Source organism: Camelus ferus, chromosome 20, assembly GCF_009834535.1.
Source record: "Camelus ferus isolate YT-003-E chromosome 20, BCGSAC_Cfer_1.0, whole genome shotgun sequence".
Taxonomy (NCBI): domain Eukaryota; kingdom Metazoa; phylum Chordata; class Mammalia; order Artiodactyla; family Camelidae; genus Camelus; species Camelus ferus.
The window spans coordinates 28,978,696-29,001,746 of NC_045715.1; the positions used below are offsets into that span (position 1 = coordinate 28,978,696).

The window sequence follows — 23,051 nt, forward strand, 5'->3', positions numbered from 1 at the left end:
TATTTTTATGATTTTGTTATTCTTAGTTTCTTCCATTTAATTCACCTGAAGTTTTTATCCTGTTGCTATAGTCTTCAAAATAATATTTAATACACTTTAAATACATCAATTTGATAATTCAGGTAATCCATTCCTCTACTCTTGGACTATTACTTTCCTGTAGCTTAACTCACATTCCTCTCACATCTTCTGTTACTTAAATATCAAGGTTTTGCCTTGTGTTTGATGTGGCTCAAGAAATTTTCAAAGAGAATACATGATCCTCACACTCAGTGTAAAGGAGAGTCCTGAAGAATTGCTGTACACCTAGGAGAATCCTCAAATCTTTCCAAAAAACAAGAGAATAATTAATGTGGGATATATTTCTCCCCCTTTTTCTTAGACCCTGAAATCAACCCTTGCCTTTTGGTGAATTGGGCTTGTGGCTAAATCCTCCTCCTCTGTCCCAGCCCCTGAGGCACAGCGTCACCCAGGCGGGTGTGACACTCTCCTCTGTCCTGTACCTGCACAGCTGGTATTTGTTGAGTGCAATCATCTTCTTTTATTTCAAGGCTCTATCCCCTACAGCTCGTATTTTGGGATTTAGTGAATAAACTCATGTTTGTGGTTTTCTAGGTTGTCATCAAAGCCCTTTTTCACTCTCATTACATAAAGAGTGCACATTTTTTTTGCCCTTGCATAATGGCAGTCTGCCCCCCTCCCTCCGTAACCCCACCCCCTAAATCCTCAATCACACCCCCCTTGCCATCCTTGGCTCTTCAAGCCTGGCACGAGTCAGCACTCTGTCTGGCCTGGTTCCTCCATACCCCTGTCCTTCCAAGCAGATACCACTTAGGATGTGTGTTGACCATTCGTTTTGTGTTCCTGGCAAAGTGCCTCTAGTTACGGCAGGTCCCCTCCAGTGTGTCCAGAGGGATGGAAGCGCCATCACCCAAAGACAAGTAGGTGTGTCTTCCCCTCCCAGAGCCTCACCTCAGGGCCCTCTGCCCCACAGAAGAAACGAGGCTGACACTAGCATCTGATTTCTGTGTTCAGACCATTCCAAAGTAGTCATTAATAAACAACTGATAAAAACTACAGTAAGAGATGAAGACAAAGTGGAGCTTTCTGTACATTCGGTCTTCCCATTTGTCATCCAGCAAATCCCCTTTTCGAAGAGATTTAAGCTCGTCTAGAAGCTGCGGCCCCACGGCCCCCTCAGCTCCGTTCCTTTTATAGGATGTGCCCTCTAGCACTGTGCTTCTGCTTTCCCGTGCTTTCCCGTGGACGGGAAAGGCTGACTGGCTGGGCTGGGCTGGGCTGGGCTGGTGGGTTTGCATCTGCCCCACGAGGGGCTGCTGTCCAGCCCTTACTCTCAGTTTTTTCATTAATGTTCTTTTTGTTTCCATTTCCAGAGGGTTTTCAGGCTGATTTCTGTTGTTCCTTCAAATTTGATAAGGCTGCTCATGAGACGCAGTTTGGCCGGAGTGACCAGCATGGCTGTAAAACAACCAGCTCTGTGCACCTGACGGCCAAGGCCCAGGGCAGAGACCGAGCCAAACCAGGCCAGGCAGAACCAACGAATCATGACCAGTTTCATCTAGTGCCTAATCACATCGTGGTCTCCGCAGAAGGAAACACTTCTAAAAAAACCGAATGCCTCGGTAGAGCACCAAAATTTGACAAAATGGGCTTAGTTCAGTACCGGAGTGCATCCGAAGACAAAACCAGCCGGAGAGACTCAGTGAAAGGTGGCGAGTGCTCTCCTGGCCCCGAAGGGCACCGGAAGAACTCGTCCAGACCTGATCACGGTCCTGAGAGCAAACTCTCAAGCATCCTAGTGGATTCTCACCTGGAGATGACGTGTAACAGCTCCTTCCAGGACAAGACTCTGAGGAGTTCTCCAAAGAATGAAGTTTTACACACAGACATCATGAAAGGGTCTGGCGAGCCCCAGCCTGACCTCCAGCTCACTAAGAGTTTAGAAACAACTTTTAAGAATATCTTGGAACTCAAAAAGGCTGGGCGGCAGCCCCAGAGTGACCCCACGGTTAGCGGCTCTGTTGAGTTAGATTTCCCCAATTTTTCTCCAATGGCTTCGCAGGAAAACTGCCTGGAAAAGTTCATCCCGGACCACAATGAAGGCGTTGTAGAAACTGACTCCATTTTAGAAGCAGCTGTAAATAGTATCCTAGAGTGTTAGTAGCCACTGGCCCCCTGTCCCGCCCCGAGACCCCGCCCCGGACAAGTTACATCCTTTCCTGGCAAAAGCAATGGAAACGGTCTCCTGTCTCCATCCTGCTTGATCTTTCATCACAGGTTATTCTTTCTAATCTCAATCCCATTCTTTGTTTAAGAGCAATACTCGTCGTGGTTACAGGGAAATCCTCTAGTAAAACTGATCCTTGTTAGAAAGCAGTCTGATAGGCCCTACACATTTCAAGTGTTTTGAAAGTGCTTAGTCATTTTTTAAAATTTGTTTTATTTAAAAAACAAAAAAACACTGTAACTCAATGAGATCACAGTACACTTGGCCCTGGGTAAAATTCTGACAATCATAAGTCATTTGAAAAGAACAGACTTATTAAAGAAAATCAAACAGGACTGGTAGAAGATACTTTTTAAAGAGTATCCCACTGCATCTCCAAATTTTGGCTTTGGGGGGCTTTGGGGTTGTCGTTGGCCAGGAGACCGTGCGGCTCTCCCCCGGCCGTCCCTGAGAAGGTAGTCCTGGCTCCGCGGGGCCCCGCAGCCCCGGTGCGAGCACCCGTAGCGCACAAGCCCGGCTCTGCAGGGCTTCCTTGTTCATCGTTGAAGTGCTTTTCTGACGCTCCTGGAGCAAAACTCACCTCTTCAGCACATCCGCATCGAATTTCATCTAGGGAATACTTGGTTCTGAGTTGCGACAGCATGACCTGAGGTAATTTCACCAGGCCAAAAAAAGGAAAATGGAAACCGGTGAAGTGGCGCATGTACAGGGGAGGCCGGGCTAGAGCCCTGAGGGATCGAATGTGTATATATGTAAAAGCATACATATGTCAACTATTGAGAAAAACCAAGCGTTTTGCATTCTGTAATTGGATCTAGTCAACATACGACGTATGTTTTTATTGGTTTGCTGGGTTTGTTTCATTTTACCTCTCTTTGCACCCTCTCCCACTACAAATAGCCAAGCGTCAAAAGCACTTTCATTTGAAAACTATGTTGTAATTTCTTATCTTAAACTGTAAGGGGACTTTGGCCTTGTTTCTGCTTCTTGTTGTCTGAGAACAGTAGTCACTCCCGGCAGCAATCATTACCAAAACACAGACAAACCAAAGGTAACCAGGCAGCCCACCACTGAGAGGAAAGATCTGAGACACGGGATCCCCACTCGAGATCCAAAGGACAAGCCCTGTCATTGTTTGTGTTTGGCCCATGTTCATGATCGTGAGCATGACTTACTGCTTTATTTATTTATATTTCTTTTCAGGGAGCTTTCCCCATTTTCCTTTCTTGTATACCTGCCCCAGGTCATCCCATTTCTGTGGTCACTTTCATTCTCAACGTCATGGTAACCATCAGTATCTCCTAGCACTGGGAAAGCTACATACGGTATTTTATATGTAGCCTCGTACACACATGTGTGCACGTGTCTGAGTTGCTCAGACCCAGAGGTCGTTTTGGCTGCAGTGTGTATACACACACTCTCCCTCTCGTGTGCACGGGCTCTCATGTATTCTGTCCATCTCCAACGGTCTTCACTGTAACACGTTGCCAAGATCGGCATATGGTCTTCCCCAGAATAGGGAGGACCCCATTGTCATCATACTGGGTATTCTTTTCCAGATTGGCCTGCAAAGGAAAGGAATGCTTCTGATTACTAGAAAATACAGCAACAGAAGACCTAGACTCTCCCTGCCCCTTTGTGCCGCCCCCCCTACCCCAAACACACACACAGAGAAACCCTGTGAGACAGCTAGTCTTCACAAAAACAAAATACCTTCTCCCCACTCCTAGCCCCAAACCAACAGAAATTGGAAAATCTGGGCCATTTTACGGTTGCCGTGTTTTCCTTATTTGTGCCAATGTCCAAGTTGCAGATTTCCCCTTTTTCTGTATTGTAACATATTAGAAAGATAAGTTGGTATTGCCAGTTGGAACTTTCTGTTTGGGCAGCCCTAGGGTAACACCCTGCCCTGAACCTCATGATTTCATAGGCTCTTCTTCTCTTAGGGCTCATGCTCCCCTAATCCCTAGCAAGACTTAAAGATGGTCCCTCCTGATCAGATTCTTCTCTTTGTGGAAATTTATACCTAGACCCTTCACGGAGGCTACTGATGAGTTATATTAATTCCTGAATCAGTGGAATTCTTAAGAGACAAGACAAGCTTCATATACACTTGTCACCTCTCTTTCTGCCCTGCCCCCCGTCCCAGCTTCTCAATATACCATCTAAAAGGGTTTTTTTAAGCCCTGACACTTGTCTAGCAAATGGAGAGCCTAATTTACCAAAATGAAACTTGTAAATTTTTGTGTCCTTGTATGTAAGTTTACTTTTTATGGAGGAAAGATTCTAGATAATGACAAATGAAGATTACAAAATGTATTTTACTCCTGTGATTAGGTCATAACTCGCATGTCGAGTCCCCTCTGGTGAAGGGTAAGAGCCCAGCCTCCAATGGCCAGCGTTCAATTGTCCACGTTCATTAGTCAAGGTTAAGTTTTAGTACTCAGTAACAAAATCATTTTCTTTTCTTTCTTTTTTTTTTTCTGTTGTTGTTGTGGAAAAGTGTGAACTTGTTATTAAGCATTTGATTTCCTGTGTCCTTAAGTACTGCCTAAAGATAAAGCAAATTTTAAACTGGCAATTACGAAAAAGAACTATTTTAGCTCTGAAGAATTTAGTAGACTTTGTTAGATTAGGGAGGCCTTACAGACTGACTTGACTTAAAAGAGGACGCGTCACTCACTGTCAGTGTGGTGTGGGCTTTATTTGCTTAAATACCTTCATTTGTATAGTATGTCTCACTTGAAATTGCTTTGTATACATTTTGTAAAAATATTTATAAAATGTTTTGTAAAAAAAAAAAGTATAACAAATTGCAGTTTATTTTGTTATGTTGGATAAATACTGTTAAAAGAAACGAGTCAGTAACTATATTGTTAATCCATGGTTAGGAAATGTTTAGTTGGAGATTACAAAATGAAACAACCATTGCAATACAGCCAAAGATTTGGGAAACTGTGCAACTGTGATTGTCTTGATTTTGCAAAGAGGAATGGCTGCTTTTCCCAGAAGAAAAGGGTAAGTAAGTGTTCATTTCTATTATTAACTATATTTACCATTACCAAAAAGTAGCCCAGCCAGTGAGGGGGTAGGATTTTAATTGGCTGGCTTTTCCAAACAGTTACAAATTAAACAAAGTTGGTCAGTGAGAAAGTTTAGTCACATAGGCCTCTGGCCTCCCCTCCCTTCTCCTGTCACCTGGGCCCTTAACTAAGGAAAGAAAAGTGAAGCCATTTAAAAGTTAGAGAAATGGGCCTCAATCTACAGGAAGTTTTCCTTAATCCTTATATTTCTTTTGTTTCTGCAGGGGCAAGAAGGCTGTGGAATAGGTAAAAAAAAAGAAAAGAAAAGAAAAAATCAAAATCTTTTACTTAAGACTTGTTCCAGAATTAACATGTTTCTCTTTGGATTCACACATCTGACCAAATTGTTTTGAGAAATACCTCTGTAGCCGTATCTGTAAAATGAGCCCCACAGGGCCCATCTGAGCTCCTGCCCTCACAGATGTGACTCTACCCACACTGTCAGGGAAACTTCTGGGGGTGAGGGTGTAAGGCTCCTTAGATTTTTCTTGGGCCTCGAATTTATGCTTATACCGCTTACTTTATGGTTTAATTGCTTCCCACCCCCACCCCTCACCCTCAGGTACTAGCAGCCCGGATATCAAGATTCTTCAGTAGCTAGTATGTAAAGAGGAACTTGTTGTCAAGTAACTGAGAATCAGCACTGCTAGGACAGTTACGTCAGTGATGGCTCCTTTAACGTCTCTCGCAGCAGCATCCAGGTGTCAGGGTTCTCTCCTTGCTCAGACAAATGTGGGTCCAACATGCTATTCTGCCCCTCTCCAGGCCCTCTGCAGTGGGTGTGTCCCATGCATGAAGAGTTAGGATCATCTGGCCACTTGGTTAGGATCAGAGTCTGGTGTTGCCCAGGGGAGAGACCAGGCACCCTGTCCTAGGACAGTTAAAGCCCTCAGCTCTGTGTATGGGAAGCTGTGTCCCGGGAGGGGCTGAGCTCTCCCTGATGTGGAGAGAGCAGCCAGGGGGTTGCTGGGGAGAAAGAGAGGGGGAAAGAAAGGAACTCCACTGTCTGGGGGCACAGAAACAGTGTTGTCAGGCAGGAGTGGAGCTGTGCTGCAGCCAGGGGGCTTCAGCCTGAGTGTGCGGCCGAGCCAGAGGGAGGACGCCTGGCGTCTGGCGTTGAGCACCTGACACATTGAGAGCAGTTTAGGGGCACTGTGCTAAACACTGGGCCACTGGGATCCACGGCCCATTCAGGTATGATTTCTACTCTCAAGGAGCTCACAGTCTAGAGAGGAAACAAGCACTTAAATAAGTACACTTCTAGAGAGAAAAAACTGGAGCTAAAATTCTTCCAGATTGCCTCTTGGTAGCACCGCGCTCTCTACTCCCAGTGTCTGTCTTTTATGTCCATGGTTCTTAGTGCAGTTTCCCGAGTTCTGTTTGAGAAAAAGTGTATGATACTTTCTGCAGGAATGAAGGTAAAGGAATTGTACAGTGTTAACTACATGGAGAAATCTGGTTCAGCGGATGCACACACAGTAGGAGCACATTTGTAGTATAAAGTGGATTCCGTAATGTAAATAGCCTGTGTCTACACCGCTGCAGGTAAGAGGCTTTTATAAGAGTCTGTAATTTATACTTCTCGTAGGCATGTGCTGGAGCCGGCCTTTGAAAACACTTACAAAGGCAAGACCTTTAGGGAAAAGTCATGTCTGTGAAGGTCAAGGAAAGCAGTACAGCCAGGAGCAGGGTACGGGTGCAGAAGGTGTCTTTGGCAGCAGAATCTGGAAACATCCCAGTACTTCACTTAACAGGTCATCAGATGCCTTCTCGCAAGTTATTCTCAGCTTCAGCTTCCTTGCTTATAAATAGGAAGCCCTAGTCCTGACCCTCCACTTCTTAGGGTGTAAAATGAAGTCTTACTGAAGAAGTGTTGAAGGTAGAAAAGGCTAATGTTCCCATTATCCCTGAAATACATCAGAAGAGGTTTGGGCTTTTCCATTTTGCATTTGGTCTCACCTACCACACACTGTCTCCTTCCTACTGGCGCTCTCCTGTGTCCACCCTCAACCCTCAGACGGCTGTTGCCCTTCGACTGTTTTCACTGTTTTCCTTCCCGCTTTTGCTCTCTTTGCTTGTTTCTCATCAGGATCAAGAGCCGTTGTCCATGTTGTCTTCCCCAACTCCAGGCTCATCTGGCTGCTCGTTCCCACCTGCCTCCTGGTAACCCCACGTCACTCTAGGAAGAAGCAATAAGGAAAGCTTGAAAATGAAGTCGGCTGCAAGAAGGGTCATAATCCAAGAAAGAGGTGTGAAGCAGATGAGAAACTGCAGATGGGGCCCCCATTATGGCATGTTGGGTGTGGTGGTCTTGCCTCACTAAGAAGGTGTTGTTTAATTATCTCTTCAGTGAAAAAGAACAGGATTCCAAATAACCCCAAAATGCAGACAACACTGAAATAAGTTATGGTGGAATACGTTAGGAAAGGGATCCCAGAGTTAATACAAAGAACTGTAAAATGTTGGTCCTAAAAGGAGTCTTAAAAAAAAAACATGGTCAAGTGGTTTGTAAAACAGGCAAATCACAAGAACCTAAGTCCCTAACAAGCTCTTTCTTAAACTAATACATATGTAACAAACAAAGGGCAGGCTTCCATCCAAAGATGGAAGTCTTCCATTCCAGGCCTCACTTCACTATTTCCCAAAAATAACCCTCATCAACACTTTCCTGTATAGCCTTCCAAAATTGCTACATACAAATACATTTATAGCAAAAGACAAAAATAACAAAATAACTGCGAACTATCCTCTTACACCCTATTCTGAATCTTGCTTTTTCAAATGTAACCAAATACCTGGGAGCAGTATAGTCAGGATTCTTTGGTTTTAACCAACAGAAACCTATCTTGTTGGTTAACAAGTTTTATTGGAAGACTAAGAATTAAAAGGAAGACTGAAGAACCATCAGGCTTGATAGAGACAGGAATAAAAAAACTCCAGGAGGTCCTAGTAAGTGGAAATCCATAAAAGTCTTGCCCCAGTCCTGCCATCACTCTGCTGAAGATTCAAAACCCAGAAGAGAGAAGTTTAGAGTCTGACGAGGAGGTGGGAGGGGTTGAATAGATCTTCCAGAGACGCCTTCAATTTATGTATTGAGAGGGCAAGCGTTTGGATTTGATATCCTGCCCTCCAAAGACTGCACACAATCAGGGCAATCAGTCCACAAGAGAAATGGGGGTACTGTCAAGAAGCAGGCCAAAAAATAACAAATACCACTAAGATTTCAAGACATAAAGACCTACCTTACTGCATCTAATTGCATAGTCTTCCATGATTTCTTAAACTATTCCCTAATGATGGATAGCTGAAATGGCCAAGAAAACAGGGACAGAGGCCTATGAGGACAGGCTAAAAAGAGTAAGATTCTTGAGGTTGTAAGTGGCCACACCCCATTCTCATTCAGGAACCTAACTTTGAAATGAAAAATCTCGTATCTTGCCCAGTGCTCAGGGTATATGCTCAGTGCTCAGTAAATATGTATTCAGTCAGTGAACATTTTTGGGTTGAAGAGGACTCCATCTCTTTCTCTGGATCAGTCTGGTGGATGATGGCTTTGGCACCGGGACTAAGTACTCTCCTGGCACCATCTGCTGGTATTGGAAGGCCTCTCCTGAATCTGGCCTCCAAGTTTTTCAGTCAGGAGTATCGTCTTGTTAATATCTCTGAAATACCTTCAGTACCACAGAACCCACCTTTCACCTGTAGACAGAAGTTACAAAACACCGACTTGTTTTTGTTCCTTCTTTACTATTTAATATATTTTACACTTTGCTGACCCCTCTGTTTTTGCCTTTTCACAAAGTAAGATACATGGTGAAGTGCTGAAAGAGTGAGTACATTAAATGAGCCTCACCACAGCCTGTCTCTGAAGACTGTGTTATCCTTTGAAATTTACTCATCAGGTACTAAGCTCTGCACTTGGCACTGTCTTTCTTGATGAACTAGTTACACAGCACATACCAATATGATGCCTTGAGCTTAGATGGTTAACAAGCTCCTGCGGGTGCCCCCTGTTGTAACAGATACCGTAGAAGATTCAGAGACAGACGAGACAAGTTCCCGGCCTTCAGAGAACCCAGTCCAATCAGAGAAAGAAAAAGCCAAACAAAACACGATAGTCTCTTGATATGCCTTTAATTACTGTCAAATAACGACACTGTCTTAGACCTTAGGATAAATATACATACCATGCCAGACTTGGGAATGCCTGGAGACATTTTGTTTGTCACAACTAGGGTGGGGATGTTACTGGCACGTAGTGGGCAGAAGCCTGGGATGCCGCTAAACATCAAACAATGCACAGGACAGCCCTCTGTTACAAAGAATTACCTAGCCCAAAATGCCAATAGTGTACCGAGACTGAAAAACTTGTGCTAGACTCTCTTAGGATCAGTGATGAGCAAGGCAGGCATAGTCTCTGCCCTCCTAGGATCATGGTGAAGAAATGTTAAAAATTTCGTGCAGAAGGAATTCAGAAAACAGACTACTTAAGAGCCTTGCTAGTCAAAGTGTACTCCACAGACCTGAAGCATCCACTTCATTTTGAAGCTTGTTTAAAATGCAGAATATCGCCCCCTCCTGAAGAAAAATGTGCATTTTAACAAGCTCCTCAGGTGACTCCTATGCACATTAACGCTTGAACGCGCTACTCTGGAGGTTTTCTGGACGTTTCCAGAAAACACAAGACGTGAGTTTTCATTGTTTTATGAAGACGAGGAAATAAGAAAGCATATTCCAAGTGGTGAGAACTATGTAAGGGAAGGTTCTAAGATGGCAAGTTGTAATTTCTAGTTTTCGGTCCAGCACCAAGAATAATTAGCATAGTGTTAACCGCTTACTACCAGACTTTGCTGATACAAGGAGTAGCTCATATAACTCTTCTAAGGCTATTAGGCAAGATCCATTACTATGTGCATTTTATGAATAAAGGAAACAAAGGGACTGACGGGTTAAAGAACTTGCTCGGGGACCCACTGACGAAGCCAGGCCTACGTAATCAGAGCTGTCTTTTTCTAAACCATCCTAAGTCGTCCATATACATCTCCACCCACACGTGAGAGCCAAAGCGGTAGAACCAGCGCTCCCCACCCAGCCGAAAGTTGTCTCAAGACCGCCCGCAGCCCAGCGGAAGCCAGAAAAGCGGCGCCCACCCTCTGCCGGAAGTCGGTGCATTGTGGGAAGCGTTTAGATGTTTATAGCCCGGCCTCCAGCATTATGAGACTACAACTGAAATGAAAAGGGCTGGGTTTTGAAGATGATACGGCTCCAAAAACTTTCAAAGTAGTGAGAAGGAGGCTTTGTCCAGCTTTTGGCAGGAATCGGGGTTAGCAATACCTCAGCGGTTTACTGCGGCCAAGAGGGCGCGGGACCGCCCCAGTTGCCCCGCCGTGATATAGAGTGGACGTCTCTACGGTTGAGTAAACAGAGTGGTTCCTCTCTTCCTCACGCCGTGGAGCTGCGCATGAGCAGTAGCCGCATCGTTGGAAAGATGGCGGAGGAAGAGTGAGTCTTTGGGGCTGGGAATCTTTGGCGTGGCGTCTTGAGCATCCGGTGCCATCCACAGAATTTATTTCTTGGTGGTGGAAGATAAGGATACTTGTAGACTGAAGGGAGCGAATAGAAAGGGCTCCAGGTTACAGAAGGAGGAATAAGGAGCCATAGAGTTGGGGCGGGCGGAGGGCGCCGCCGTCGATTTCGGGTTACTTCAAGGAGCGAGGATTGACTTTCAGGCAGTGAGTTGGAGTGTGGGTTCCCCCACCCTGACATAAATAATATTTCTGCAGCTGAGTCTGCGTCGCCCCAACCCCACGGGGCGGAATCTCATCAATGATGGTGTCTGTAAAAGGCTGGGGTAGTAAAAGTTCCGTTGACATACACGGGATCGGTGGCTAAGGGGTTCCTGACTTTTTAAGGCTTTGGGGACGAGGGAATGGTAGGGGTTCATTTTGAGGACTGATGTCAGGAACGACAGGTTTCGGGGGAGCCTCAGCCTTTAAGAATTTGAAGGCAGTGTTTCCTGAAACCCAGGATATCGTTTAGAAATCCATTGACGGATTTGTTTCCTAAATGCTATCACTGGTCTCCCTTTTCTTTATCAGGCCAAGGAAAAAAATCCCTTTGGTTCCGGAAAATCTCCTGAAAAAGAGGAAGGCTTATCAGGCCCTCAAAGCCACCCAGGCAAAGCAGGCGCTTTTGCAAAAGAAGGAGGTAATGGTGGGGAACGAGGAGGAAGGAATAAGAATTTGTATTTTGTGAGTTTTATCCAGCATGTATTGAACTAGATTTGGTACTGACATTCCTTTCCCCCATCGATTGGATTATACCAGGTTTAATATTCTTTGTTTAGCAAGTATGTATCAAGCCCTTTCTGCGGGCAAGATACTGAGTGGAGTTTGTTAAGGAAAAGCGGAACGGAGATTGTTCCTTCTGGATTCATACCAGGTGATTTGGGAGGCCAAAAAGGCCTGTGTACCTGGAGGAAAACTTTTTTTTTTTAACGTACCAATTTTTGCTATTTGCTAAATGTTTTTGGAGAAATGCATATTTTGGAGGCAGGAAATAAAACAAGCAGGAGCTTTATGAGGCATAACACGGTGTTAGGTTCCATAAACACTTGTTGGGAAACATTGGTTGACAGAATGTAAACGAATTGGGTTTTTGTTTATTTAGCAGGAGCTTTTCCCAGTAGTTCCTGAGTTTTCTCAACTCCACCTTTACTTGGGTATCTCGTTTTTCCATTATGTAAGAATAGAGGATGTTTGTTGGCTCCCTTTCTGGAACATACAGGGAAATAAGCTCTATCAGTAGTGACTAATGGAGGGTATAGCGCAGTGGTAGAGTGTGTGCTTAGCTTGTACGAGGTCCTAGGTTCAATCCCCAGTACCTCTATTAAAAAATACATGAATAAATAAAAATAAACCTGATTCCCCCCCCCCACCAAAGTAGTGACTAATGAGTTACTGTTGTGGAAGTAACGACTACTAGAGGCATAAAATGGTGATGGTCTTCCTCCTCTGTAGCAGAGGAAAGGAAAACAGCTCAAGTTTAAGCGACTAGAATGGTTCCTGCATGATTCCTGGCGGCAGCTACGTGACAGGGTGCGCCTCAGACGACTAGAAGTGAAACCGCATGGCTTGGAAATGCCAGATAAACATTCCTTGGCCTTTGTTGTACGCATCGAAAGGTAGGAAACTTGCCGGATTCCTTGAGGCTGGGGAAAACTGTTGGTTCAGCTTTAGACCCTTTCTAGGGAGATAAGATAATAGGCCTTAAGCCACTAATGCAAGTTGTGCTGGGAATTCACGGCTCAGCAAAACAGATTTTGTCTTCAAGATTAGGGAGACAGACCTTAGGCAAATAGACATGAAAATACACTAATTGCTGTGAGGGTAAAGTGCTGGATGTGGGGCAAGGGGGCCGAGGTGTGGTGTGTAGTGGTTGAGGACACCCTGAAGTAGGAACTTGCAGCTGAGACCTGTTAACATGAAAGGAGTTTCCAGGCATAGATGAAAAAATGAAGTGAGGAATCAGGGTATCTTCTTGGAACTGAAGCAAGGTCGAGTGGATGGAGCACATTCAGTGCTGAGGACAGTACTGAAAGCATTTTCCACGTTTATTGATCCCTTACTCGTTCCTACCCACACATGCAGCTCCACCTCCTCCTGTTCCCCTACCCAGTCACCCAAACCAGAAACCTGTGGGTTTTAAATATGTATGAGCCTCCCACCACTGTCCATAGTCTCTCCTGGACTGTCATCTCAGCTTTCTAGCTGGATTTCCTGGAGTATGGTGTCATGCTCTTGTTTCTGTTTTATATGCTCTCCTCAGTGATTGTCAAAAACAAATCTGTTCATGTTTTCTTTACTTAAAATCTTCTATAGTTTTTACTGCCCACAGAAGCAAGTCCAGCTTCCTTAGCTTGACAGGTACAACCCCACACACAAAGTCAGGTATTTGATTTCAGGTCCTCTTCTCATAGCACCTCGGGTATTGCTCCACATCGCATGGAAGTGATCTGTGAGGCACAGTCTGTGTCCTACTCTCTGGACCCCCAGTAATGGCACACACTTCATAGGTACTTGCTGGACAGAGCCTGAATTCTTTTGCTGTTGATTTCAGGATTAATGGGGTGAGTTCACTTGTGCAGAGGACCATTGGAAGACTTCGCCTGAATAAGATTTTCAGTGGTGTGTTTGTGAAAGTAACCCCTCAAACCATAAAAACACTCCGTATAGTGGAACCTTATGTCACCTGGGGGTGAGTATGTTTTGAGTGAATTCATGTTAGATTATATTAAGAATGTTAGGATGCACCAGGTACTCTTCTCCAACACTCATGTTGCTGTGTCGAAGGAGCATTTTGGTGTGACTATCATGGTCACTAGGAATCAACCACCAGCCATAATAAGAACCTTGGCACGTGGGGTGGTTAGATCAGGGGGTATCCATGCCACTGATAATGGTCTGAACAGGGCCATGACAGGGTTCGGTCAGTTGTGGGCTAAGGCTGAGTAAGACTAGTAGAGGAGAGAGTAATTCTTGGAATCTTGAAGCAGAGCTAGGGTTGTATTTCTTCAAACATTAAGATCTGAAAAAAAGACTTAGATTTAATTTCAAACTCTTTAATAGGGTCACCTAGGTCAAAGTCCTAAAATGTAAGCCAGGACTTTATTTTTGCCTGGAAATAAATATCTTTGTCTGGTGAGTATTTGTATCCATAAATTTTAATTCCTATAGTTACATAGTCAGGGCTGCTTAGGTTTTTCACCTCCTTCGGGTGTACTGCAGGGCGCCTCTTGGGGAGGGGGAGAGGGGATGGGAGAATCCTTAGCCAGGCTGCAGGACTGTGTGGCCAGTGTAATGCAGTGTGCAGGGGGCCCACTAAGGTTGTACTTTATTCTGCCTCACATAGATTTCCAAATCTGAAGTCTGTTCGGGAACTCATCTTGAAACGTGGACAAGCCAAAGTCAAGAATAAAATCGTCCCTCTGACAGACAACACAGTGATAGAGGAGCACCTGGGTGAGTGCCCATCTTAGGGGTCAGAGCAGAAGGCACCAAGAACTTGCCAGAGTGCCCAGCTCTGGCAAATAAGAGCCTGCAGTATATGCTGGGGAAACATTGAGTAAAGGATTCTGAACCTTATGTTTCTTAGGGAAGTTTGGTGTCATTTGCTTGGAAGACCTTATTCATGAAATTGCCTTCCCGGGGAAGAATTTTCAGGAGATCTCAGGGTTCTTGCGCCCTTTCCAGCTCTCAGTGGCCCGTCATGCTACCAAGAATAGAGTGGGCTTCCTCAAGGAAGTGGGTTCACCTGGCTATCGAGGTGAACGCATCAACCAGCTCATCCGGCAGCTGAACTAAACCCAGGTGAGGCAGGGCTAAAAACTGCCCTTGGGCTGACTTTTGATGGGCTGTGCCTTGCCCCTTAAAAGATCTTTTTGCATTTACAAGTGTGTGAGCATAACTTGGCAGGGGGGAGGGGTGTATTCACAAGCCTAATGGATAGAGATGTGCTTGGTACAGTGAATGCCTGGTTAGGACAAGGGGCTCTGTCTACCCCAAGAGTTACAGGATGGAAAAAGTTGAGTAACCAAAAAAACCTGTGTTGCTGTGGTAGTTTAGCTGGAGATAGGGGGAGAATAATGTTAACTAATTTCAAAAAGGATCTGAAGGTATAATTATTGTTTCTGTTGAAGGAATCTTAATTCTTTGAAATTGCTTTTTGTTATTATTCTTAGATGCCAAGTTGCAGTAAATTTGTATTGATAAAGTTGTGTTTTTCTTCCTCAGCACAGCGCTTTGGAAGCATGTGTTTTTTGTTTTATGGAATTGTTACCCAGTCTCTTCAGAGATTATTTTCTGCTATATCTTCAGAAACTGAAGGGGAAGGGTCAGGGGAAAGATTGTGATGTTCACAGCAGACACTTTTCATCCCACCCCAGTTCCAAGGAAAAGTTCCTGTGTGTTTTCTGTGTTGGCCACCGTGCACCTCTGAGATCAGCAAGGACTCATGCCATGGAGGAGGGAGACCGTTTTGTTCCATCTTCTGCCCAGGGGTTTAATGTTGGTGAATGAATACCCAGGTATCACTACAGGACAGCAGTGGACCAAGCCCAGGGACATACTTGAACCTGGCTGTTTCCAGAGCCTTGTTTTGGAAAGAACTTGAAATACAACTAGAAAGAATCGCACAAAAGCACTGCTTGGTTGTCTGTGCTGTGTGTGAGTCCGTATTCTAACTTCAGTGACAGCTTGGCAGGCTCCCAGACGTGGCTGGCTCTAGGTGTATCTGGTGGCTTCCTTGTCTCTGCCTGCAACTGGCTTAGTGCTTTTCTCTAGCTCAGGGGTTTAGCTTATTTTTGGATCTATGAGATAGCGAGGGTCTCTCCCCAGGAAAACACCCATAAACTCATAAGTTTAGGGTGTTCATAGACCTTCTCAGGGACCAGGCACCATCTGTGATGAAGTCCTGCGCTATCAGGATTGGTCACTCAGGCTCTGACCTTGCTAGCTTCCTCTGGTTCCATACCCTGTGGATGACCAAAGCTTATTTACCAAGGTGGCTTTTTCCCTTTAAGCCAAATGGGTGTTTCCTATTAGCACAGCGTTAGCTGCTGAGCTCCTGTGCCATCTCTGACTCAGGGAAATGCCTACCACTTATTTTTTCTGGGCTTCAAGATGGAATTTTCTGGTTTCCCTGATGATCACTCTTCTTTTTCAAACCCAAATCAGGAAGAGTGAACCATTTTCTTGGTTTGCTGTGGATGAAATTAGCACTATTGGGTCTTTTAGGTCCCAGGCAAGCAGCTTAATGGACCCTTTCCTTACATATTCTAGACTCCAAAAGTAGTGCCCACTGCCCTGCAGGTAATGATGGAAACCAACACTAGGGCTTCTGGAGTTGTTCGACCTAATAAACTGGGTGATCTGATCCCACTTGTGTTTGTCATCAGTGTGCACCCCTAAATGGGCCTTCCCTCTGCTCCTGTCACAAGTTGCCTCAAGTTGTTACCTAAGCAGTTGGTGAAGGTGTGCCAGGCCCAGCTTAAGAGCTGAAAACACGCTTACCATTGTCTCCTGGTCCCTTAAGTCCAGCTCTGCTGCAGTTTTGGCTCGTGGGGCCCTCCGGCTGTGAGACTGAGTTGAAAGTATTAACGGTGCCTTAAAATGTGCCAGATTATGAGGTAATTAAGTTGTAATGATAATCAATCGATTTAAGGAAGAAACGGGAAATTTTACTTGAACAAAATTTGAGGATTACAACCCAAGAAGAGCATCTCAGAAAGCTCAGAACTATTCCACCAGTTAGAGGTCAAGACGTAAGCTTTTTGAAATACGGCTGTACATCAAATGATGTATTGACAGTTTCCATAATCCACATCTGAGCACTATGTGACCCCATATCAAGAAGGAATATTGTCTTTAAGGAGCTGTCTTAGGTGAATGGGGCTCTTCATGGTTGAGTGGACATTTCTGCCGATGAGGAAGTTTTGGTCAATAATGCAGATACACAATGCAGTGTGGGGAGAGGGAGGCCAAATGTGGGGAGAATTGTTTAAATTGTACTTGTCTTGCCATAAAACATGTATTACACAGTTTCCCTCTGTTGATCATTAATCTTTTGATAGAAAGCATTGGGTGATGAAATATTTTACTCCTCAGACCTAGTGTGGCTGCTTGCCTGCCCCAGTGTCCATCATGTCCCTGGATTCCAGGTCCTAATAGCCCAGTTCTCCCTTTTGGGGTGGGGGGGAGGTTATACTAGCAGAATGTTTGGCAAGGATTGATAGTGAATTCTAGGTTGTCCAGTAAGGGACTTAGGCTAATTTTCCTCATGTGCATTGTGTATGTCCATTATTTTATAGAAAACTCTAGATGTGATCTATAGTTTGGGGTCGTTCAGACATGATTATCTTAGTGCAAGCAGGTGACAGCATGAGAGGCAAGAGACTGTTGTAAGTTCTGCAAACTAAATTGGTAGTGGGAGCAAGTGTCATTACATTAGCAAAGATTTAAGTCAAAATCCTGAACCAAACCATTTTCCTAATGTTTACTCTTAAGTGGGAACAGGATTGTTCAAACCGGGTATTTGACTTTTCATGGGTCATAAGGTGGGTTAACAAATATGGCCAGATGGTCATGCCATTGGAAAACTGATAGAAACCAACGTGCCTGCACTGAAGGCAGATTGATGGTTGGCCGGGGCTGTTACCAAGGCTGCCTGTAAGTGACCTTGAGCCCAGGGGAAACCAGTTGTGCATCACCCTAACTAACATGGGGAAAGCCAAAGTCATAAACTTGTTCTGTAAATATTGGGTCTTGTTAGGAACTACCCAATAAACAACATCTAATATAAAAGCCAGAACAGGCATGTTAACTGGCTGGGTGAAAAGGGTCTTAGCGATATTTGTGGTAACATTAGCTTGCATGGTGCTACTTTTTTTAATTTTTAAATTGGGTGTTTTGGGGTGTTTTTTTTTGAGGGGGGAGGTAATTAGGTTTATTATTCATTTATTTATTTTTAGAGGAGGTACTGGGGCTTGGACCCAGGACCTCCTGCTGCTAAGCATGCACTCTACCACTTGAAAACTATACCCTCCCACCTAGACTTTATTCTATTTATTTATTTATTTTTTTAACATTTTTTAAAATTGAATTATAGTCATTTTTAGACTTTCTTTTAAAGTAAAATTTCTAAGGACCATCCAACTCAAGCCTTGGAGAGGAGAAATCCACCAAGGCAACCTGAGAGTACTGGACATAGGTAATTGGCCACAAACCCAACAACTGGACTGATTTTTGAAATGTGCATAATGAGTGAGCCCAAGAAATGCATTTGGTTCATAAGCAAAACAGAAATTGTCAAAGGAATTGGTATACAGGCCTAGTCCTAGCATCTTGGGTCAGCTGTCTACTTCAGATGTCCTCTTCTCATCCTGATCTGGTAGTGCTAATCTTAGTTGAAATCGGGTGTCAAAAATAAGAGTTTCAGTTCATTCAGGAGAGGCCCTTCCAACGTGGCTGCAAGGAGCCCTTTATCTCATGTCTCTTCCATTATGAACAATCTGGTTTAGGTCATGGTGAGTCCAGTCTTCATCCAAAATTAGATTACTGTGATAAACTTCAGAAAGTGTCCTTTTAATAACTAAATTTTACAAGGAGCTATCTGGGAAATGAATCTTAGCCAGTAAATACAGACTTCAATTAACAAAACTAGAATTTAATGTTCACTGAAACAATCTTTTTCTAAAATTACCCTCATTTCTACCAAACATTTGGTTAATTGTCCATAATAGCTGTAAATGACAAAAGACTAAAAGTCAAGGTTAAGAGCTTTTTGATTACAATACAACTGAAAAGAAACTTGGTTACTGCTATGACATGCACTAAAATTATGACTGATATTTTAGGGGTTCCATACAGTTTCCAGAATGTGTATATTAATAACATTTACCTATATGACAGCCTAAGAAGTTTTATCACTGCTAATTTAACAATGCTTCCCATTTAACATACCAGATAAACCTAATTAGTTTAATGTTCCTCTCTCTTGAGATGGAGAGAAAATATTTTGAGATGTTCTAAGGACCCTTTGGAACACCTGACAGTTAGCTAGAAGTCAAATGAACTTCATTTAGAAGTTGATCATTGGAAACTTTGTCAAAAATAACAGAGTTTTAAAACACTTGGCCAAACACAATCACAGGTCACTGTGAAACAATACCCATTCACTTAACCAAAGTAACTATAAAAGATCACAATGGCAAGTACAGATCACTTAGACACAAACTCACAATCAGTACAATATTCTAAGAAAACTCTGTCCTCTCAGAACCAAATTCAGGTTTTGTACTGCTTTACCTTTAAAATTCATTTTCTTATTAAGTTCAATCTTAGCCAATCTTGACCATGCACAAAACTCAGTGTTCCTTTTCCACAAACCTTTCACAACTTTCTGTATCTATTCAGAAACAACCAGCTCTATCTAGGACAAAACCACCTTTTCCCCTTGAACAAAATGCATTTTTCATTCCTCACACCTTCTTTGCTGAAAACACACATCCTGCTGCCCTTGCATACTGAAATGTTTCCTTGACAACTCTTAACCTTAACATGTTCATCTCTAGTGAGCACTAAGAAGTAGTAGTAAACTGTTTGTTGTATCAGCATTTTCTGATTGATAAACTTACGCTTTAGTTTTCCTCTCCTAAGAAGGCCCAGCAATTAATGTTCCAGTATCCTATTTGAAATGACACAGTGAATGAATTCTTCCAAGTCACCAAATCTGGAGATACCATACAGATATTCCCAAAACACAATTATTCCTAAAGAGTTTACTAAAAGCTCTTCTCATTTACTGTTACCAAAAAATCGGCCTCTGCACCCCGAAAAGTGAATTCAAACTCGGAGGCAAAGTTTGGGAGCAACGGAAAGAGCAGCTTTATTGCTTTGCCCGGCAAAGGGGAGTCACAGCAGGCTAGTGCCTTCCAAACTGTGAACCCCTTTGGGGTTGGGGCTTGGCAGTTACACAGGTAAACGGGACAGGGTGCAGCAGTGACACCAGTCAACACTGTTCTTTTACAAGAGTTCATCGGGTGTCATGAGAACTTCAGGTGATCCACCAAGGGGTCATCTGCCTGAGACCTCTCCTATCTTGATCTAATCCATTTGGCCTCCCAGGGGCTTCTAGAAGATCTGGAATTTTAAAGTTTTGGGGGGCTTCTGTATACCAACTAAAATAGGTGAAACAGTTTAAGATGAGAGCTCTCTAAAAATTTTAACAATTTAGATGTTTCTCCAATTCAAAGAATCCATGGAGCTAGCCCTACAAATATTATTCTTTGTTAATCTAATTTTAGAAAAGAGAAAAACACCACTGTTGTTTCCAGTAGACCTTGTGTGGCCCAATGCAAGTTCATGTGCCTGATGTACAGTGAGGTTAAAAAAAAAACACCTGAAATAATCAGAGTTTGGAGCAGAGAAAGGTTTATTGCTGGGCCAAGCAAGGAGAACCGGTAACTCATGCCCAAACCGCCCTGTTCCCAAACTCCCCAAAGGGTTTCAGCAGAACATTTTTAAAGGCCAATTAAGGGAGGGGCGTCCCAGGGTATGTGATAAGGGTATATGATCATCAAGCGTTAATATCTTCCATTTGGTGATGATTTTTTGGCATCTGAAGAACTCAGGAAATATGCATGAGATACTATTATCTGGGTACTCCAGAGAGGAGTTAGAGCAGGGAAGGGTCTGTCCCAGGAAGGCCCCATACACCTGCAAGCACAGATCCAGAAGACTGCCAGCTTTAACTGCATGCTCAAAATTCAGTACTGGAGTGTCAAAAAACAACAACAACAACTTGGCCATTTCAGGGCTGGATTTTCTTTAGTTTCCAATTAGTACTCACAAGCACACATAAACCCAGCTGGTATTCCCATAGGTGACTCTTTAAATAGGAGTTGCTTGGCCTGAGGCACAATTTCCCAGTATTAGTTTCAGATATGGGATAAGAGACATGATCTGAACAACTTTCTGAGGACAGTGTGGTGGATCACATGTGTGCTGCTCTGAGTCTCACTCCCCAAGGACCCTTGGGTGAGTCAAATTCTTTTATGTGGCTCGATTTCTCCCAGTGACAGCCTTAAACCATCATGGGTGCTGGGAATGCTGGGGGATTAGCCTTTGTCGTGCCCCTCCCCATGACCCCTCTCCAAGAGCAGTACTTAATGGTCGTGGTGGGTCTCCCCTATAGGACTGCTGCACATCATGAGGACTGATCCACAGACATTTCCACGAGGTCTTCAGTTGCCTGAGGACTCCTTGTGACCAGAGGAGCAAAATGTCCCTTTATTCTTTGGAACTGAATAATTCAGTCTTATTTCACTAGCAAAAGTTTTCAGACCATATACAGCTCATTTTTTTCAATTTAAGCCAAATTTAACAAGAACGCAGTGACCTATGCTTCCCAGGCCCCCTAGGTCTTTCCTAGGAAATGCTCAGTTGCCCCTTAAGACTCCAAGTCTTACAGTCTACTCAAGCAATAGAAACAAAAGGGACCTAATGAAACTTACAGGCTTCTGCACAGCAAAGGAAACCATAAGTAAAACAAAAAGACAACCTACAGACTGGGAAAAATTTTTGCAAATGAAACCGACAAAGGCTTGATCTCCAGAATATATAAGCAGCTCATACGACTTAATAAGAAAAAAACAAACAACCCAATCCAAAAATGGGCAGAAGACCTAAACAAGCAATTCTCCAAGGAAGACTTACAAGTGATCAATAGGCACATGAAAAAATGCTCAATATCACTAATTATCAGAGAAATGCAAATCAAAACTACAATGAGGTATCACCTGACACCAGTCAGAATGGCCATCATTCAAAAATCTGCAAATGACAGATGCTGGAGAAGCTGTGGAGAAAAGGGAACCCTCCTTCACTGCTGGTGGGAATGCAGTTTGGTGCAGCCACTGTGGAAAACAGTATGAAGATTCCTCAAAAGACTAGGAATAGACTTACCGTATGACCCAGGAATCCCGCTCCTGGGCATATATCCAGAAGGAACCCTACTTCAAAATGACACCTGCACCCCAATGTTCACAGCAGCACTATTTACAATAGACAAGACATGGAAACAGCCTAAGTGTCCATCAACAGACGACTGGATAAAGAAGATGTGGTATATTTATACAATGGAATACTACTCAGCCATAAAAAACCGACAACGTAACGCCATTTGCAGCAACATGGATGCTCCTGGAGAATGTCATTCTAAGTGAAGTAAGCCAGAAAGAGAAAGAAAAATACCATATGAGATCACTCATATGTGGAATCTAAAAAAAAAACCAAAAACAAAGCATAAATACAAAACAGAAACAGACTCATAGACGCAGAATACAAACTTGTGGTTGCCAAGGGGGCGGGCGGTGGGAAGGAATAGACTGGGATTTCAAAATTGTAGAATAGATAAACAAGATTATACTGTATAGCACAGGGAAATATACACAAGATCTTATAGTAGCTCACAGAGAAAAAAATGTGACAATATATGTATGTTCATGTATAACTGAAAAATTGTGCTCTACAATGGAATTTGACACAACATTGTAAAATGATTATAAATCAATAAAAAATGTTAAAAAAATAAAAATAAATAAAATTTATCCCTTTACTGATTCAGGTATAAAAGTTAAATCATAACTATTTCTTTTTACCCATAAAACAGTTACAATAATAACACCCACAAAAAAAAAAAAAAAAAAAAGACTCCAAGTCTTAAGTGAAAACCAGCTCCAATAAAATTTGTACGGCCATCACCCAAACAATGAGATATGAACATGAGGAGAACTCACCGGAACATCCAAGGAGTACGGAGAAGCCAGTGGGGCTCAGTGGGCTCGTGCTGGTACTGAGCACTGGTTCCAGGTAGACTCTAGGTGCCCCCTGGTGGGTACCTCTGATATCCTGCTAACTACAACAATATGTGATGAAAAACTAATCAGTCAGTCTAAGCAAGAAATGGAAAATTTTACTTGAACCAAATTTGATGATACAACTCAAGAAGAGCATCTCAGAAAGCTCTGAACTCTTCCACCAGTTAGAAGTGAAGACAGTTACGTAAGCTTTTTGAGACAGAGAGCTGTACATCAAATGACATATTAACAGTTTCTATAATCCACATCTGAGCAGTGTGTGACCCCTTATCAAGAAGGAATGTTA

At 43.4% G+C, this 23,051-nt stretch overlaps 2 protein-coding genes across 10 annotated transcripts in view; both read left to right on the top strand.

Moving 5' to 3' along the window:
- Nucleotides 1-5,203, top strand: part of BICRAL (BRD4 interacting chromatin remodeling complex associated protein like) — an 84,538-nt gene extending 79,335 nt beyond the window's left edge. For all 5 annotated transcript variants that reach the window (XM_032463094.1, XM_032463093.1, XM_032463092.1 and 2 more), the window contains one exon: nucleotides 1,395-5,203. In XM_032463094.1, coding sequence (XP_032318985.1) covers nucleotides 1,395-2,182 — 788 coding nt within the window. In that variant the 3' untranslated portion in view covers nucleotides 2,183-5,203. The remainder of the gene's footprint in view (nucleotides 1-1,394) is intronic.
- A 5,303-nt stretch (nucleotides 5,204-10,506) lies between these two features.
- Nucleotides 10,507-21,476, top strand: RPL7L1 (ribosomal protein L7 like 1). Of its 5 annotated transcripts, none has more exons than XM_014564329.2 (7): nucleotides 10,509-10,833; nucleotides 11,430-11,538; nucleotides 12,351-12,514; nucleotides 13,450-13,587; nucleotides 14,242-14,351; nucleotides 14,485-14,699; nucleotides 21,082-21,476. In XM_014564329.2, the coding sequence occupies exons 1-6, from the start codon at nucleotides 10,793-10,795 to the stop codon at nucleotides 14,691-14,693; spliced, it is 771 nt and encodes a 256-aa protein (XP_014419815.2). In that variant the 5' UTR covers nucleotides 10,509-10,792; the 3' UTR covers nucleotides 14,694-14,699; nucleotides 21,082-21,476. The 5 variants fall into 5 exon arrangements, with proteins under 5 accessions (XP_014419818.2, XP_014419815.2, XP_006190717.3 ...); XM_006190655.3 differs by lacking the exon at nucleotides 21,082-21,476 and adding an exon at nucleotides 15,207-16,930; XM_014564331.2 differs by lacking the exon at nucleotides 21,082-21,476 and adding an exon at nucleotides 15,123-16,930 and having other exon boundaries at nucleotides 10,510-10,833.
- Nucleotides 21,477-23,051: the final 1,575 nt, after the last annotated feature.

Excerpts from the sequence above, each read along its gene's own strand:
- RPL7L1 (XM_014564329.2), top strand. The coding sequence starts at position 10,793 with ATGAGCAGTAGCCGCATCGTTGGAAAGATGGCGGAGGAAGA. Across the intron at positions 10,834-11,429 it reads GGAAAGATGGCGGAGGAAGA|GCCAAGGAAAAAAATCCCTT; the intron begins GTGAGTCTTTGG and ends TTTCTTTATCAG. Across the intron at positions 13,588-14,241 it reads GAACCTTATGTCACCTGGGG|ATTTCCAAATCTGAAGTCTG; the intron begins GTGAGTATGTTT and ends TGCCTCACATAG.